Source organism: Euprymna scolopes, chromosome 18 (assembly GCF_053919585.1).
Source record: "Euprymna scolopes isolate OS-2025 chromosome 18, ASM5391958v1, whole genome shotgun sequence".
NCBI lineage: Eukaryota > Metazoa > Mollusca > Cephalopoda > Sepiida > Sepiolidae > Euprymna > Euprymna scolopes.
The window spans coordinates 63,715,048-63,734,581 of record NC_136499.1 but is presented as its reverse complement, the minus strand read 5'-3'; the positions used below and the strand labels follow the sequence as shown (position 1 = coordinate 63,734,581).

The window sequence follows — 19,534 nt, the reverse complement described above, 5'->3', positions numbered from 1 at the left end:
GATTAAAGTTTTTTAACATGTTTTGAAGGTCGAAAAACTTCCAAGACTATATATATATATATATATATATATATATATATATATATATATATATATATATATATAATAAAAGTTAAAATTTGCATTTTAGATTTTATCGCCATGGGATACTTTACCTTTCCCCAGACTATCCATTCCCGTGAAATCATTTTTTTCTTCACCCTACTCCTTTGATTCACTTTTTGTTATCAAGTAAGATCTTTGACTTACTTGTAGTTTAATGAAATACTTTTGCAAGCAAAATCCGATCCCGCATTTTGCTAAATCCTACCCTCTGATGAGAAGGAAAGTATTTCTTCGAAACTCCGCGGATTAAGGACTATCCATTTATTTAGTGTTTCCTTTTCAAATTAAATATGTTTTTAACTCTTTTACAAAGTGTTTTTAACATGTTTTATTAACTATTTGCTCTTATATATATATATATATATATATATATATATATATATATATATATATATATATAGAGAGAGAGAGAGAGAGAGAGAGAGAGAGAGAGAGAGACAAATATCCTAGAGCTACTTGGTGATTGATAATTTATAATTCAAAATTAAAATTAAAAATTAAAAATTAAAAATCCGTTTCATAAGAAGGAGCCCAACAAAGCCAATAGATTGTACGATCGTTTCGGAAGCAATGTTTTTTTTTATTGTGACAGACATTGAGCCAAGGACAATAATTTAAGGATATAGTGTTTTATGAAAACAGTTTCCTCATCAGCAAAATATTGGGTTTACAACGAGCATTATTCTTTTCATGTATTTTAATTAAATTAGCATTTTTACTATAACATTAAAATACACTCTTCTCTACAGAAAATTGCTCTAACCCCCCTTTAAATTTTGTGGTTTTATTCAATGAATTATTTTCATGCCAAGTAAATTATTATTCAACAAGTTAATGTGCTTACTTGGAATTCCGGTACTCTTACATAATTTGACCCGAATTCTCGTGATTTCCCATCAAGCCCGGATCGGGCGAGACCGGAAATCCTCGTAATAGATGCAGACTAAGGAAAAAAGCAAAACAAACCGAAAAAAACAAAAAACAAATGCAAATTATCAAAAAATAACAAAAAAAACTACCTTGAAAAAAGCAAATATGTTTATTTAATTTATTTTAGTATTTATTTATTTATTTTTTTGCAAAATATTTATCAACAGAAAGTTATTTAAATATCTGCAAGAAAAGGTTGTTTACCCGTATATAAATGTTAGGTATAAGTACAATTTTTTTTTGTTTTCCTTTAACCGTATTTTTTTTTCTTGTTTTTTATTTTATTTTCAAGACATTTTGTTCAGTCAGGTTGTTTTTTTCTTGTTTTTTTTAGGTGGGGTGGGGGATTACACAGAAATAGAAACACATGTTTTTTTTTTTTTACAGTTATTAATTGCCGGCGGAAGAACTTGCCGTACATTCATATCTGACCTTCCTCTGAATTCCATGTTAAAAAGGATGTGTCCTCTATAGTATCAGACCTGACCGAATGGTTAATTGTAGGCATAGACCGATTCATACCACCCCAAAAAATTCCAACAAAAACTTAACAGCCCGCCATGGTTCTCCCCTGAATGTGCTGCTGCCATCACGCACAGAAATCACTTTTTCCATAGCTACCAACGTAATAGATGTACTGAGACTAAAGCTGCCTTCAGGACTGCCAGCAACCACTGTAAAAGAGTGAGAAAAAATGCAAGAGAGCTATATGCTCAGTCCGTTAAATCCAAAGCAGCTGAGCAGTGGCTTGGTTCCCACCAGTTGGCAAATAGCAAACAGGATCTTGAACAGAAGCGTGCGTTCTATCCCAACTACCATCAATGGACCTGAGGTCATCTCGTCAGCATCAGACAAGGCAAGACTATTTGCCAAGAACTTTGCAGCTCATTCTACTCTATGCGACAATGACCATCAACTCCCTGTATTTCCTCCTATAACAGACAACACTCTATGCAACATACAAATATCTGTGCGTGAGGTCGCCAAGCTAATCAAGAACCTTGATTCCAGTAAAGCAACTGGCCCTGAGGGCATTCCAGTTATAGTCCTGAAAAAGCTCCAACCAGAACTTGCCCCCACACTTACAAAACTGTTTAAGCGTTGCCTTAAGGAGAAGTGCTTTCCAACACCCTGGAAAACCTCATCAGTATGCCCTGTATTTAAGAATTCAGGTGAAGTCATCTCCCTCTCACTACAGACCAATAAGTCTCCTGTGTGTCATGAGTAAGTTGTTGGAATCCATATTAAATAAAGTAGTCAACCATCTCAACAGAAACATCCTTCTTAGTGACATGCAATATGGTTTCCGCTATGCAAGATCTACAGCAGATGTGCTAACGGTTATATCTCATAAGATTAGTGAATCTCTTGACAAAGGCTTCCTTTCCAAGGCAATTGCTCTTGACATATCAAAGGCCTTCGATAAAGTATGGCATAAGGGCCTACTTCACAAGATTTCCAGCAACGGTATCACTGGAAATGTTTACTCAATCATTAAATCATTTCTCTCCGATAGGTTCATAAGAGTAGTGCTTGATGGGCAGAAATCAGAGGCCCACAGTATTAATGCTGGAGTCCGTCAGGGGTCCATCCTTGGTCCAACTCTCTTCCTGATCTACATCAATGATCTCCCAAAACACATGCTTAAATCATTCGTTGACATCTATGCTGATGACACAACCATCTATGGCAACACATCAAAGGCCGTAAATGACAAAGTTCTCTTTGATTCTCTCTCCTCTGATCTTGAGAGCATGGTACAATGGGGGAAGAGGTGGCTGGTCACTTTTAATGCATCCAAAACCAAGCTTCTATCTTTACATCATCAACGCTCTGATCCCTATCTGGCATCCATTGAAATGGACGGCTCGTCTTGGGGAGGCTCCATGTTTTGACAAGCTTCTGGGTTTGACCTTTACTCCTGATTTGAAATGGAACACGTATATCAGGTATGTTGCCAAGGACGCTGGGAAAATGGTGGGATCCTTCTACCGCTCCAGAAGATATCTCACTACTGATGCAATTCTCTATCTATATAAAAGCCAAGTACATCCAAGGATGGAGTACTGCTGTCACATCTGGGCAGGAGCTGCTAAAAACAGCCTATCCTACCTTGACAGAGTATAAAATAGACTTTGTGGTTTAGTGGGGGATGCCCTTTTCTCTTCCCTGCAGCTTCTCTCCCACAGAAGGGACATTGCGAGCCTGTCTTTGTTTTATTGTTATTTCCATGGCAAGTGCTTGTCTGAGCTCCAATCTCTCATCCCCCCCCTCGCCAATCTTTCATGAGAAACATCCGTCTGGTTGAAACTACTGTCAATAATTTTCCCCACTCTTTATCTGTGCCTAAATCCAAACGTAGATTCCATGAGCAGAGCTTCTTTCTCAGAAGTGCATGACTGTGGAACTCTCTTTCATTTGCCCGTTTCCCACCTGACTACAACTTGGATATCTTCAAGTCCAACATAAACAAATTCCTGACAAACCGCTCCCTTAAGTAAGACACTATCAAATCTCCAATACTAATGATTACTACAATACTATCTCATTGATTACTATACACGCAATAACCCTTATCCCCGAGTGGCCTTCGAGCCTTGATAAGTGGTGACCCCCATGTAAAAAAAAACCCCAAAAAACTTTCTTGAGATGAGGATATTTCCTTATCAATCTTTTACTTCGGTCGACTGTTAATCCTTCTACTTTGTTATAGACCTTCCAACCCGGCAGGATATATTTTTTTATTATTGGAAGGAGGGTTTTGGCGTTTTGATTTGGCATGGTGACCAAAAAAAACCTCCTTGTCGGTGATGTCATAGCCACCAAAGACCCAGAGCGGTTCAAGGATTCTCCCTATGTTATGTTTTCTTCGGTTGAATAGAGATTCATCAATTTCTACAGTGTGCCCTGGGCCTCCTATCTGCCGGGGATTCCTCAGGAAATACTCCCGACAAATTTCTCTCAGAAAGTTAACGATCCTGTGTGCAATGATACCCATTGTCTACATTGTCCATTGGTACACCGCCAGGAGAAGCCATCCTTTATGCACGATTTTTTTTTTTTAGTAAACATTTACAATTGGTGCACCTCATTCTTTGGGAAAGCAATTTCTTTTCTTGACAATATAAGATTGTCTGCATCGGCCTTTCCATTTGTTTTTCTAGATTTATTTCCTTGCCTGTCATTTTTCTGTTTGACGAGTTTGACAGCTTTTTTGGGGTTCAGTCGATTTCTTCCAATTCGAATGTCGTCTGCTTTCATTAGCATATTGCTTTTTCATTGACTCCCAGAAATTGAAGTACAAAAAAAAAAAAATTTCAAAATAAATAAATCATTAAAAATAACTAATCATAAATTACAAAATTACTAAAACCATTAAAAAAAAAAAACACCTTTTTAAAGACGAATTAGCGTTTCAACATTTGAACAACGCTCGGCTGACACCGCTGATTGCAAGTCTCGCCCGATCCGGGCTTGACGGGAAATCATGAGAATTCGGGTCAAAGTATGCAAGAGTACCGGAATTCCCAACAATATTTCTCCTCTATTCCAGATGTTAATGAACAAATTCTCAATGGTTACACCTATAAGGAACAAGGACTATAAATGACCATATATGGAACAAAACCCATAATTCTAAATACCCATGTAAGGAAGAAATACCTTAACTATAAATTTCCATGTAATAAACAAAGAGCTAATGTTTGTGCACTTCCAAAATATCCTAACTATAGATTTACATATAAGAAAAGCCTTAACCACAGATGGCCACACGAGAAACAAAAACCTTAGTCATAGATGTCCATCTAAAGAAAAGGACCTTAACTATAGATACCCAGGTAAGGAATAAAAGACATTCACAATAGATTCCTATCTCAAGAGGAAAGATCTCATGTTTGTAGACTTCCAAATAGAATCGGTCGACTTACTGCATCCATCAAGAGATCCTGTAACGAGTATTTTGAAAGGATCGAAGAAGGTCATGGCGGATATTTTCTGTTGATGAAGATCTTTTTTATGTAGTAAGAATTTCGCCGACCGCACCTGGAAAACCTACAAATATAAAAAAAGAAGAACTTTATTTCTCAGTAGTATTTTCATTTCGGAAAAAAAGTGATTTTTTTTTTTCAGAATATACATTTGTCCCATGAATCGTCTTATTAATATCAAGATAATAATTATTTTTTCTTTGTTTTTCATGTTATCCTCCTTGGCAGTTTTGTGTTTAAATCTAAAAAAAAGTCGTGATCCAACTTGTCCAGTCGTGAAATGTGAAATTCTTTAATAAAATGTAAACTACTAGTTTTTTTGTGTTAAACTTTTAAATATTACTTTTCTACACAAGTTTTCATAAAATTAGAATCATATTTATAGATTTTAGTAGTTTTTTTTTAGCAGATTTTATCAGAGTTTCACGAGATTTTTTAGCTTGTATAATTAAGTCAAGAAACACCAAATCTGTTATTTTTATCAATCCGATTTCTCCAGATTTGGGGAATTTTCCCCACCCCTTCCCCGATCAAACAAAAAAAGTAATCAGAACCGTTTCGTTTTGTTTCTTTTTCTCTTTTATTCAATTTTTTTCAAATGTCAGCAAAAAATAAAAAATAAATAAAAAACAATAAAGACAAAAAACAAAAATAAACAACAGTTAATCAGTCTTTCACTTCTGATTTTTATATCTGATATATATATATATATATATATACATATATATATGTATGTATGCATGTATGTATGTATGTATGTCAGGTCATGTCATGTGCTACTGGTACCATGTAACCCAGTACTACCTGCCTCATGGTGGGGTCACCGGCGACTAAACTGGTTCCCCCACCAGACTTGTTTGGTGAGGAGTGCGGCTAGTCTCCCTGAAGGATTAAAAACAAGACCTTCCAAAGGGCGAATGAACTCTTTTTCTGGGTCAACGGCCATCTAGCACCGTGTATATTTGTGTGTGTGTATATGTGTATTGGGGTGGAGAGGGCTCCCGTAAGCCATGGTGAAGGCAACCTTTCTAGGAGAAGCAAATCTCTGATTTAAAAAACCATAAAGCGGAAGACCATTACCCACATTAAGCTGGTCTGCAGTTTAATTTGTTGCTGGCTATCTTGCTCTTGCTTGTTGCTGGATCTCAACATTTTGAACTGAGAGAGAGACTTAGCTGTCGTACAAAGCTAAGACTCTGTAAGATCATATTTGTATAGATACTTCCTCAGGCATTTGGGCTCATGGATTTTAAATGTCTGAGGGAGTGGCACTCGTCTGACAAGACGTTGCAATCATCATGTTACACAGCACATAATTCTGGTTGTCTTTTATACTCAACAAGAAGTGCATATTTTTTTTTATATATATCACATACTTTTTCTTTGATATTGTAGAATTATAATTTTTTCGGTTTTCATCCTGGAGTGTTTTGGCCCGATCCAGCAAGAGAATTTACTGCATCATGAGCGAATGCAGTAGCAGACACATGTCTTAGCCAATCATAGTTCCAGCAGCGAACTCCATAGAGACGAGGGTCCAGGATCAGTTCAGTATCCTGTTTCATCATTCTCAGCCAGGTTTTCAGCTGGACTCCATGTCGTTTTTCTCAAACTTAGGAAGAGTTGGTTCAATGTCATTGTGGATCAAATCATCTGGGTGACAATGAAGAACATGATCAAACCAGCAAAGATGTCTTGAGAGCTTGTTGTTGAAAGGATATGTTGCAACAAAATTAAACGCTCGCATTTTAGATGAACTGTTGCCAGTGAACATGAAGGATGCAATGAAAACAGTAGTGATCGAACACCTTAGACCTTTCTAGATGTTTACGTTGCATCTCTCATGCTCGTTTGCAATTATAATTATAATTTATATCCAATGAAAATTTTCTGAAACTATAATTATTTTACAAAAAGGAAAAAAATTGAAAAAAAAAAAAAAAACAACAGGAAATATGTTCTTACATAAACATCAACATCTCTGGACAAGAAACATTTCTGCTGTTGACTGGCGCTTTTCTGGATGACAATTCCTGAGAAAATATCTGTCATGATTTTCGTTATTTTTATTTTGTGTTTAAGGACTAAAATCTTGGAACCGTGCTGAAATATCCAAACCTGAAAGATCAATAATCTATATTAACATTAAGGATTGTCTGTCTGTCTGTCATGTATAGGCTCCAAAAATACTCAATGTAAGTGCACAAGACTTACCAGGTCATAAAAGATAACAGTCTATACTACTACAATAAGTACTATAACTGCTATAACTACTATACCTACTAATACCGATACTACTGCTGCTAAATAATATTAGTAGCTGGACTAAAATTCAGTTTTGGGCAGCTTTTTGCCCAAAACAGCCACTCACAACCTTTCCTCCAACACTGACCCCTCGGCTTTATGTATTTCTCCATTTATAACCTTTACAAAAAATCCATAGCCATTATAAAGTGATAGAAATTAAATTAGGATTTTAGGTTAGGTTTTGTTTTAATAATTTACCCCTGACTATACCATTTTTTTTACTCCTAGTTGAGAACCTTTGGTCTATACCATTGTTGAGATGACTTGTTTCCCATTGAGGTATGCCTCTGGCCCTATGTGGTTCTAGCAGGTCCATTAACCCCGGTTTTACCTTCTCACTTTTTGCAGGTCAGATTGCCCCATCTCGTGGGCACTGATTTCTCAATCCCATTATCCGATCTGGGTGTCTAAATTCTTGCATTGGGAGAGAATTAAATACCTTCTCCATTATTAACCCCCTCGACTTTATATATTTCTCCATTTGTCCCCTACTCCCATACAAAAAATCCACAGACATCATAAAGTGACAGAAAAACAAAAAAACTTCACAAGAAACTTTTTATTGTTTAGGATTTTAGGTTTTGTATAAAACTAGTATTATATATTCGTATCACAAAAATGAAGAAAATCAAACTTTTTTCTAAATAGAAAATTACGAAGTTAATTTGTATTACGTTTATAAGACATGACAAAATTCTGAAAAGAAATAATTATTTGTAAATTTTCAGGTACTTCTGTCATTTACTTCCGACTATATAATTTTTTACCCTCTAGGGGTAAATTTATCCTGTGTCGAGAATCTTTGACCTAAAACATAGGAAAATAAATATACACAATTCAGTTAAGCAAAGAGTAAAATCTCCAAATAGAGAAAAAGAGGAATCTTATTAGGCTGGTGCAAAATCAATATCGTTTTCTTACATATGTTACTTTTATATATGGTTTCTGAATTAATTCATTGATATATACAGCCATGTTATATATCATTTTGGAGCGCGTTTTTTGCTCTATCGAATTATATTATTCGCTTCCATTCTCAATCTCTTCATTCATTTTTTTTGCAGGCTTTTTGACAGCATGGACAAAATTCAAATCTGCACGATTTTCTTGTTCCAGTTAAAACTAGGTTGAAAATCTGTCGGAAAAAGCTTGTGCTATCAATGATGCATTTGGCCCAGGAATCACTACTGAACATGTGGTACAACAAATTTCGCAGTGATAACAAGAGCATCGAAGATGAAAATGGTTGCAGTCAGTGGACTGCAGTTGCTAACAGACATTTGAAAACGTTAATTGAAGCTGATCCTTGCAAAAGCACTCAAGGAATTGCTGTTGAACTCGAGGTCGACAACTCAACAGTATTTCGCCATTTAAAACAAATAGGGAAGTAAAAAAAGTTGGATAAATGAGTGCCGCATGAAATTGAACGATAATTAAAAAATAGTTGTTTTGAGGTGTCATCTACGCTCCTTCTGCACAACAAAAATGACCAATTTCTTGAACGGATTGTGATGTGTGATGAGAAGTGGATCCTCTACGACAACTGGCGATGTTTGGCATAGTGATTGAATGCTAGAGAAGCTCCACAACACTTCCCGTGACCGCAAAAAAGGTTATAGTGATTGTTCAGTATTTTGTGACTGGTCTCATCCATCACAGCTTCTTGAATCCGGGCAAAACGATTACGGCAGAGAAGTACTACCGAAAAAATGATGAAATGCATCATAAGCTCTGACATATGTGCCCGAGATTGGTTAATATGAAGGGACAAATTCTCCTCTATGACAATGCTTGCCAGCATGTTGCTCAAGAAGAAGCTGAATAAATTGGGCTACAGGACTCTGCCTCATCCGCCATATTCACCAAACCTCTCGCTAACTGATTATCATTTTTTCAAGCATCTCGACAACTTCTTGCGTGAAAAATGCTTCAAAAGCCGAGATGATGCCAAATCGGCCTTCAATGACTTCATCGCTTTCAGAATGCACCTGAAAGATATCAGAGATTACTGCAGATGAAATGTAAGAATAACATTCAAGATGAGCACACTAGTCCCAATTATTGGACTAATACAAAGTTTTGTATGTCAGCTTAAATGCTATTTAGGTCCGACATTTAAAATCTGACAAGATTTTTGTATATGTCAGATGAATAATACATACTATATTTACAATTTATTCTTTTTATTATATGATGAGAGGAGATAAAAAATAACTTTTATGTAGCAATTCAATTTCAAATTTTATATTTTTTAATAATAATGTGTAGCTCTGCAGAAAATGTATTAAGCACTATTGGATGCGCATCAACCTTTATGATTTACCTCTTTCATATTAATAAATATCAACTTGATATCGAATTATATTCGTTTTTATATATATATATATATATATATATATATATATATATATATATATATATATATATAGTAATTATTAATTAATAATTACTTCGTGCATAAAAGTAAGTCATCTATATGCATGCATGTTTTGGAGTTTACTCCACATCAGTATAGCTAGACTTTTATTGACAAGGATCGAACCTATATATAGGATTCTTCAGGCTTATGCGAGAATTTTGTGGTTGTCTTGCGTTTTTATATACACACCTTCTATTGAGTTTTTAGTTAGCCAATAAGCTTTCTAGTATCCACTGCGTCCTTCCTAATCAGCCAATGAGCAGGCACTTACAGGACAAAAGCCAATTTGACCTCCGGTTGACCCGTTCATTTGTGTGAGCTATTTAGTGTAGATATCTAGTGTCTTGACCTGTTTTAAATCTAGGGTAAGTTTTTTTTTATATGTTAGTTTATATATATATATATATATATATATATATATATATATATATATATAAGAGCAAATAGTTAATAAAACATTTTAAAAACACTTTGAAAAAGAGTTAAAAACATATTTAATCTGAAAAGGAAACACTTAATAAGTGGATAGTCCTTAATCCACGGAGTTTTGAAGAAATACTTTCCTTCTCATCAGAGGGTAGGAATTAGCAAAATGTGGGATCGGATTTTGCATACAAAAGTATTTGATGAAACTGCAAGTAAGTCAAAGATCTTACTTGATAACAAAAAGTGAAGCAAAAGGAATATGGTGAAGAAAAGGGTGATTTTACGTGAATGGATAGTCTGATGAAAGGTAAAGTATCCAATGATTGTAAAATCCAAAAATGTAAATCCAGGAAAGTTAATTAAATTTCGATTCGCACAAGTAAAATCCAAGGAAATAACGTAATTGGAAGATGGTCCAAAATAATCCAAAAGGCCGAAATCTGTGGAATAATGCACAAATATGTACAAAGAAAAGGGGAAAAATTCCAATAATATTAATAAAAGAAAAATAAGATATGCGTTTAACACCGCTGTTATTATAATCTCTATCTCCTATTTGGTTTTATCGAGCTTTTACATCTGGTTGAGATTACTTTATAAATATTAATTCTTTAATATTTATAATATACTTTAGTTTTACCATCTTGGATCATTTTGTAAATTTAATTGTAATTTTTATTTTATGTTTGATAGTTTATGTATATGCATGTTATTTATTTATTTATTCATTTTTTATTTGTTTATTTTCTATAGTTTTTGCTAGTTTTAAAATTATTTTGTATCTCTATCCTAGAATAAATTTTATCCTGTGAACACAGTTGTTCGCTATTTCTCTCCTACAGTTTAATAGATGTTGGGGTTCTTTAAAGTATAGGATAGCAAATCTTTCATGAAGGCATAATCTACATGGATCGTCTAGGTCTCTACATGTGTTTGCTTGTCTTACTATTTTCCATTCGACTACCTGCGAACGTCAACTTTCCTTGAGTTCCCAGTATTTGTTTTACAGTGTTTTTATTATTGAATGTACTTTTGTGGTCATAATATCGAGTTTTGAAATCTAAGGAAGTCATACCTACGTAATATTTCTTGTTATTCGGGTTTTCTTTCGCAAATATTGTGACCTGGTAAACTATGCTTTTGGTTAGACATTTATTTTGAAGTGGGCAAAGTGTGCGGTATCTACAGTTGCATTTATCTTGTTCGTTATTAGTATTTTTTATTATATATATATATATATATATATAAATCAAGAAGTACAAGCCAAAAGCTTCTGTAAACTTTTAGCAAATATAAATATTAATATTTATATAGTAATCCCAACCACACAAAAAAACTGATGAGAAGAACGCATTCTTTGAAACTCTGTGGATTAAGGAAATCTTAATATTTCTGTTTTGAGTATCCTGTCAAACAATAAATTTTTGTAAAGTATAATTTACAGTTTTAAATTGTGTTCTTCTATATATATATATATATATATATATATATATATATATATATATATATATATATATATATATATATATACCTTGAATATGTGATGCAATGGGTGAAAAAAGGTGGCTAGTTTATTTTATTGTATCTAAAATCAAGTTTCTCACTTTCCATCATAAAGCTCTGACCCCCACCTGGTCTTAATTGAAATTGGCTCTCGTCTTGGGGAAGCACAGTGTTTTGACAAGCTTCTGGAACTGACTTTCAATCCATTGCCAAGATCGCCAGGAAAATGGTTGAATCATTCTACTACTCTAGTAAATATCTAACTGCCGATGCAATCCTCTACCTGTATAAGAGCAAGTATATCATAAGACGGAATATTGTTGCCACATTAGGGCGGGATTGCTCAGAGCATCCTCTCCTGTCGCGACAGGATACAAAACTGATTTTGACATGTAGTGGGTGATGTCTTTTTCTCCTCTCTGCCTTATAGAAAAGATGTTGGCAGTCTCTCTCTGCTCTACCATTATTTTCATGGTAAGTGCTCGACTGAGCTTCACTTTATAGTTCCCCCAAATAAGTCTTTTGTGGCAAACACCTGAAGGTGTGGAATTTTGCTACTTGTTGGGTTCGGTTTGTTTGTATTCCAAAGTTTTTTAATTGTAATTATATATCTAATGTGCATGTGAGTATCATTAGGGATCGATTTTTCCACTTCGGTTTTTTATTTAGGTTTTATTGCCTGAATGCAGCTGAAAAATGATACTTACACATAAATATGTTCCACAGACGGAGACCAGTTCATTAACGCACGGATTGAAGGCCACATGTTGGATTTTATCTGGACAATTCACTGTGTGAAGAGTTTCAAATCGCATTGACAGCAACTACAAGATAAAAAAAAAGTAGAAAACAAATGCTAAGATGCAAAAGCTACAAATATCTGTTATCATTTTTTATGAGTCTCCATATTAATAATTAGCCGAAATAGAATTATTTTTTAAAAGGAAGTATATTTTTGATTGCATAGAACGTAATATAAAATAATACATGAAAATAATGTAGGAATCAAATAGTGATTATATATATATATATATATATATATATATATATATATATAGTATAAATTATAAATTTAAATATATCTTAATGACATGATATATATATATATATATATATATTTAAATGAAATACTAAAATATCATAGGATTGCAGATTATATAATACTGCGAACATACAACCAAAATAAATAATTATATCAATATTTATAAGACGATCCCAAGCAGATAAAAAAAGCTCAATATGCAAAATAGAGCAATAATATAAATGGAAATTTAGAGTTAAATTATGTATAATTCCAACACAATTTATTGTTTGAGAAAGGAGTAGAAATAATTATTAAAGTTTTTTCCTTAATGAATTTTCAATGAATGGCTCGTCTCGTAGGAGTAAATGTTATTAGCAAAATCGATATAGGTAAGTATAAATTGAAAATTAAAATTGAAGCGATGGTGTAAAAAATTGAAGTGATTGTGTATTTCAATTTTGAGTATCTTTTTTACACCATCGCTTCAATTTTAATTTTCAATTTATGTGCTAATAAGCAAAATTTATAATTACCCATATCGATTTTGCTACTACGAGATGAGCCAGTCATTGAAAATTCATGGATTAAGGAAAAAACTTCTCACCGTCGTATTGATCTATTTTCTCTTGGTTGGGATAATATAAACATTAATACGTTTATTGGGCTGAAGCTTACGTTTATATTTACCTAGTAAACTTCCCCTATTAATTACATGATTATATATATATATATATATATATATATATATATATATATATAATGGCATTATAATCATTATTATTTAATTGTTTTTTCAAATTCTGTACCTAAAACCGCTCTCGCTTTCTCTCTCTCTCATATATATATAACTACTTCATTTACTCAAATAAAATTAATATACGAAAGTATAGATTTATGCGTAAACTTTAAGTATTTACTTCAAAAGTGCTCAATACGTAGGTAGAGCTAGTTAGTAATTTATAAAATATATATGGCGATTAAGCTACACTGAATATTCGGCGTTTCATCCACTATAGGATTCGTCAGGCTTATGCGCATAAGCCTGACGAATCCTATAGTGGATGAAATGCCGAATATTCAGTGTAGCTTAATCGCCATATATATTTTATAAATTACTATATATATATATATATATATATATATATATATATATATATATATATATACAGAGAGAGAGAGAGAGAGAGAGAGAGAGAGAGAGAGAGAGGATAGATACATGCATCTACTTTGCTAGCTTTATGATGAATAAACCTTGAACACTCTGTATCTTTTTTCCTGCTATTGTTTTAAAAATAACTTTTCAGTTTTCTTTCTTAATTTCTTATTTCTGTTTGTTTTTCTTTTTTTTTTTACTTCTAATTGTGGGAACATGCCAACCGGATGCTAACGTCTCCAGCATAAGAGACAAAATAAAAAATCTTCGTTTGCACATGGCTCCACGCATCGCTTCCGTTTGGAAAAAGAAAAATAAGAAACCATAAAAGAATTATGAACCAATGGCAGAGCTCCCCGCCGAAAATAAAGGCCTAAATTATCACAGCCGCTGGGAGCCGGTTTACGACTCTAAAAGGAGGGGACCAGAAAGAAAAGGGAAGAGAGATTCGCCTAGCTGCGTCAGTGAACGCACGGACAGTCTTCCACCCGACCTAAAGAAATGAAGAAGAAAAAAAAAGAAGGAAAGAGATTCGCCCAGCTGTGTCAGTGAACGCACGGACATTCTTCCACCGGACCTACAAAAAAAGAAGAAGAAAAACAGAGGAGGCAAAAACGCCGCGCTGCTAGGTTGATAAATGTAGTCGTCGCTCTCCAGTTAAAAGCCTGACACATATCACCGAAGTAGCACGACTGGCCGCCACTTACCCCCCCCCCCGTCGTCTGAAAAGATAAGTACGCTTTGTTTAATTATAATACCCTACATAAGTCATTCCTGATCAATGCATACACAAGCTGGATTACCATTCTCAATTTTCCTACAACAATTATTCCTCTTCCCACGCGCGAACAAACAATAGTGACCCGAACTTGAGATGAAAAAACATTTCCTTTTCTTGCTACAACCCAGTCCTGCAACGAACATTGGCCACATACGCGCGGACATATTGTAACTAAAACGTTCATTTCTTTCAATAGCAAATAAACCACGTTTATCTTATCCATTAACTGAGCCTTTGTTTCCTTCAATTCCTCATTCGTTTCATTATTCTCTTGTAACGGGATTGGGGTATTTATATATCCTAGTCCCCTACATAATTCAAAGTTAACTTCTAATGAAATTATCCATGGCTCTTATGCTCACTGTAACCTCATGTGGAAAAATACTGCTGTAAACATTATTTTTACACATCTGCATGTAAAATTTTATGGGAGCAAACACACACACACACACACACACACACACACACACACACACACACACACACACACACACACACATAACGATTTAAATAGAATGTGCGGAAATTTCTCGAGAGCTCTTTCGGCTATCATCTCATCAGGAAAAAATCGATAGCATGCAAAACAATATTATTGGCGAAATTAAAGAGCACTACGGGGGAATTTGGATGTGCCAAAAATAAGAAAAAAAAAACGATTAAAGGAAAGATTTAATCTGAAAATAAGGCGTTTAAAAGCGACTAAAACTTCACACAACGAGGGGGGAGGGAAACGAGGGAAAAAAGGGTCAAAGTTCCCCAAAGAGAAATAATATCTTCGTTGTCTTCTTTTGCCGGCATGAAGGTTTTCGAACCGCAATAGAGACAGACTCCAAAATCTTTAAATGATTTCTGGAGTTTGCTCTGCGTAACACTTCGAACCACTCTATTTTATATTTTTCAGCACAGCATGCATTGTCAACCAAATGTTGGCCAATAGCAGAGTCCAAGGTTACGGAAGAAGGAGACTACCGGATCCTATCCTCCCTTGTCTGATTTTATATGGAACGTGCTGGTTTACACGAGTTATATATGACATATATATGTATATATATATATATCATTTATTTGTTTATTTTACTATACTTTAAATGAATTCATCTATTTATTGAGAAAAGCATTTTCTCTAAATGCTAGGTGGGAATTATTTTTCTTCATTCACGTGATTAAATGGGGTGATCAGACTACCAACCAAGAAGTCGGAGACTGCAATAGCCAACAGGTGGTATCATCAATAGTCTGCAAACGATATCTAGGCTGGTTCGGATGTGCCCTAAGATGGGCCTAAGAGACAATCGCTAATCAAGTGCTCACGTGAACCCCTGATGAAAGAAGAAGAAGAAGAAGAAGAAGAAGAAGAAGAACTGAAAGAAATAGAGAGAGATTTAATCACAATGAGAAGAAACTGGAGATGCTGTGGATCTGGCTTCAGACAGAAAATGATAGTATACTTTACCTTACGTGTTACAGGATGCAGGCGTCTCTAAGTATAAGGTGGAATAATATAGAGAGTGCTATATATTTTGCTTTAAATATAATTATACACGGATATGTGTTCCATCAATTTAGGACTCTTCAGTGTGATTGAAACTAGCAAGATTCGAAACTGGGACTCCAAACTCGGGCTTCAGTCTCTGGTGTCTCGGTTTCAAATTCACTAAGTTCAGCTATACTAATGAATCATGAAACACTGAAACACGTATACATATATAACTATGCAGAGAGCCGGTGTATGTACAAACGTGTATTTGTTTGAATGAAGAAATCATTTCCTTACGTTTAGTTGGTACTCATCTTTAGTCCATCCAATGAATCGTTTCAATTCCATATTATACACAATATTGGTAAATTTGAAATCGTATGCATTCTTCTTCCGGCCATCTTCAGTTAAGAACTGTGCCTTCTTGTCGCTGATTATGATGTATTCCTAAAAGAGGTGAGACAAAATGAAATGATACAGAAAAGTCGACAAAAGACTTCAATCTCTACTAATTATGTAAAACATTATGTGAGTTCTAAAAATGACCCCCCAAAGTATCTTGAACACTCTTTGACAAAGGATTAGTTCCACGCACACGGAACCTTAATGAACAAATTTCTTTTTACTTTCTATTCTAGTTTCCAACATATACTCAGACTCTGTCTGAACCAACCTGGTCTTGAAATAACGTTTGATGGTTAGGCCCCAATTTGAGAGTTCTAATGAGTATGTAATTCTCGGTAAACGATGTGTAGCCTAGCTGGTACCAGATGGGTAACCATTTCGGAATGCCAGACGCTGTACCTCATCTTTATATGACCAGGATGTACATGAGGTTGGGGACAATTTGTGAATTTGATATTCCCTGTAAAATCTCCTCCTTTATTGGAAGCTGACACAGCCACGACCTTCATTAAGGCGAGGCCGGTTCACTAAGTCTCGTCTTTCTGCTGACGTCAAAGTTGTTGAGGTTAAGTCACGTCTAAACAGATAAACAAATCACTTCAAAGGAAACAGTTACACACTACAGGTAGACATATGGCGGTGATAATCTCTCTCTTTAATCATTTCATCTTTAATCCAATAATTGTTTGGTATTTAAAATAGGATACTGATGGTTTTATTCGTGTCGTTTTTAAACTAAAAATCTCATAGTGATTTGAAGATAAAACTATATAAAAACTCGTTTTGATTAAAATTCAAGATGGCTGATAAAACCGTCTTCATAGGAAACTATTAAATAAAAAACAAATATTTGTTTGTTTTTTCCTAATATTTGAAATGTTTTACACAATAACAAATCTCTATAATATAAAACATTTAGTTTGTCCTGATACAAACTTTTAATTTAATTTTGATTTTATATAAAATTGAAATGTGATATCTACGTAGCAATAAAATATTAGGAATTCCGTTAAAACGTGTTTCTTCAAAGTTAATTTTTTTGTCTGTAATAAAATTCTAAAACAGTTTAAGCAAATATGTTTGCTGCTAAAAACAAAAACAAAAAAACCCCAAGAAATCAATGTAAACATATGTACATCATTAATAGCAAACATATTAAGAACTTGAAACATCAAAACTATTACTAAAACTATTGGATTGAATACAAAATAACCTGTGTTATAGTTTTAAACTATCCTTGTCCTCCTGCACCTTTGGGTTTATCCCTTCTAAGAACTTCTAGTAGTAATAAAATGACATGGGTTATACCCCTTGGCCGGAAGAAGCCCTTCTGCCATTACAACACCGTACGAGAATCACATCACGTGTATTATTTGTTAGTTAATAAAACCTATATCAACAGTTTACCAGTCTCTTTTCCCTTCTCAGATATTCTATTCAGTTCATTTCAGTTTTTATTGCCATTTCGTTTTATTTTACTCTTGTTTTCATTTTTGTACACCTCCCTTGAACATGGTTTGCGTTATTTGAATTATTCGGATTTCAGTTGTCATCTTGTAGGTATCTCCAAAACAATGTGAAAAAAAGAAAGCGTGATTCCGTGACGTCAGATTTGTGTTAACTATACGAACTATGGAAAAGCAGAAGCGACTGGAAGATTTTTTAAAACTTTGTTTATTTTCTTCAGACTGCAATTAATAATTAATCTTTGTTATAATTTTGTTAGGTTTTAACATTTACACAGTTTAATGATCAATAATATTATAAATATTAATACGGTTTTACTGAATGTTCATGTTCGGCTTCCATACTTTTGTTCGGTAAAAGAGACAAACAAAATATGAGGGGGGGGGGCTACAAAATGCTTAATATTTCTGCAATAATATTTTCAAGTCGGTTTTAATCTGGAGATAAAATAGCTGACAAGAGTTTACATTAAAACTTAATATTAAAAAAAAAATTAAACACAATTAATTAAAAATCTATGTTGTAACGGAACATTTTGAAATAATGGAATTTTAATCGTTTTAATTTTTTTAAAATTAATTAATGTTTACGAAGCTTCTTTTTCTTGGCAATTCAACTGATTATAGTATATATTAATTCGAAAAAACGCTATTTAAAAAAAAAACATAATAATATTAAATTTATATCATTTTTTTAATTGCAACTTCAAGGTAAATTTTTGTTCAATTTTCTAAATAACATAGTTACTATATAGAAAACAATTCTTAACTTAAGAACGGATGTGAATGTATTCTTAACTATTCTATACGTTTTCTCTACCAAAGAATGTTCATGTGTTTAACCTAATCATAAAGATTTGCCCGGTTATTATTACTAACAAAGTCATAGATATGTAGTAGACTGATTTGTTTTAATGCAAAAAAAAAAAAAAAAAAAAAACGAAACAAAAAACAAGATACAGATAATTATAATAGAAATACTTTTTACTAATATTGTGAAAATTTTAGATTAACACCCTTGGCTAAAAATGATATTTTCCGTTTGTTTTATTCGACTTTCATTTTGTTTTATGCGATTGCATATGGACATCTTGAAAATCTTGCCGGAAAAAAAGCACAAACAATTATTTTTAAATTTAAACTTTCGTACATTAATTTAACCTAAAATGATGAATAATCATCATTTCCAGGCTACTCTAACATTGTAGAAATGTTCACTAACCCGAAGTCTGGCTGGCAAGGTTGTAAAACTATGCACAATCGCTTAGACCCCCCTCCCAACAAAAGCTTACAGAGGAAAATAATAATTTTTGGTTAGTGTTCTAAAATGCTACAATGTCTCTGAAATGAAAAATCATTTTACGTCAAATTAATATTGCTCAAGCGTTTCTCAACAGGAAGGATCTGGAGATCCGACTTGCTGAAGGAAACATAGTTGACAAAGTGGAGCAACATCTTATTGAGAAGGAAACTAAGAAGTGGTGGGAAACTAAAGCTAGATTGTTGGACATCATCAGGTTTCTCGCTAAGCAGAATCTGGCACTACAGG

The 19,534-nt window shown here is 33.8% G+C and overlaps 1 protein-coding gene across 2 annotated transcripts in view; it reads right to left on the bottom strand.

Moving 5' to 3' along the window:
• Positions 1-19,534, bottom strand: part of LOC145297637 (WD repeat-containing protein 97-like) — a 105,284-nt gene that overhangs the window by 70,513 nt on the left and 15,237 nt on the right. For both annotated transcript variants that reach the window (XM_080143741.1, XM_080143742.1), the window contains exons 3-6: positions 16,412-16,561; positions 12,387-12,503; positions 6,990-7,142; positions 4,965-5,088 (exon numbers count right to left, since the gene is read on the bottom strand). In XM_080143741.1, the coding sequence (XP_079999867.1) occupies positions 4,965-5,088; positions 6,990-7,142; positions 12,387-12,503; positions 16,412-16,561 (544 nt within the window). The remainder of the gene's footprint in view (positions 1-4,964; positions 5,089-6,989; positions 7,143-12,386; positions 12,504-16,411; positions 16,562-19,534) is intronic.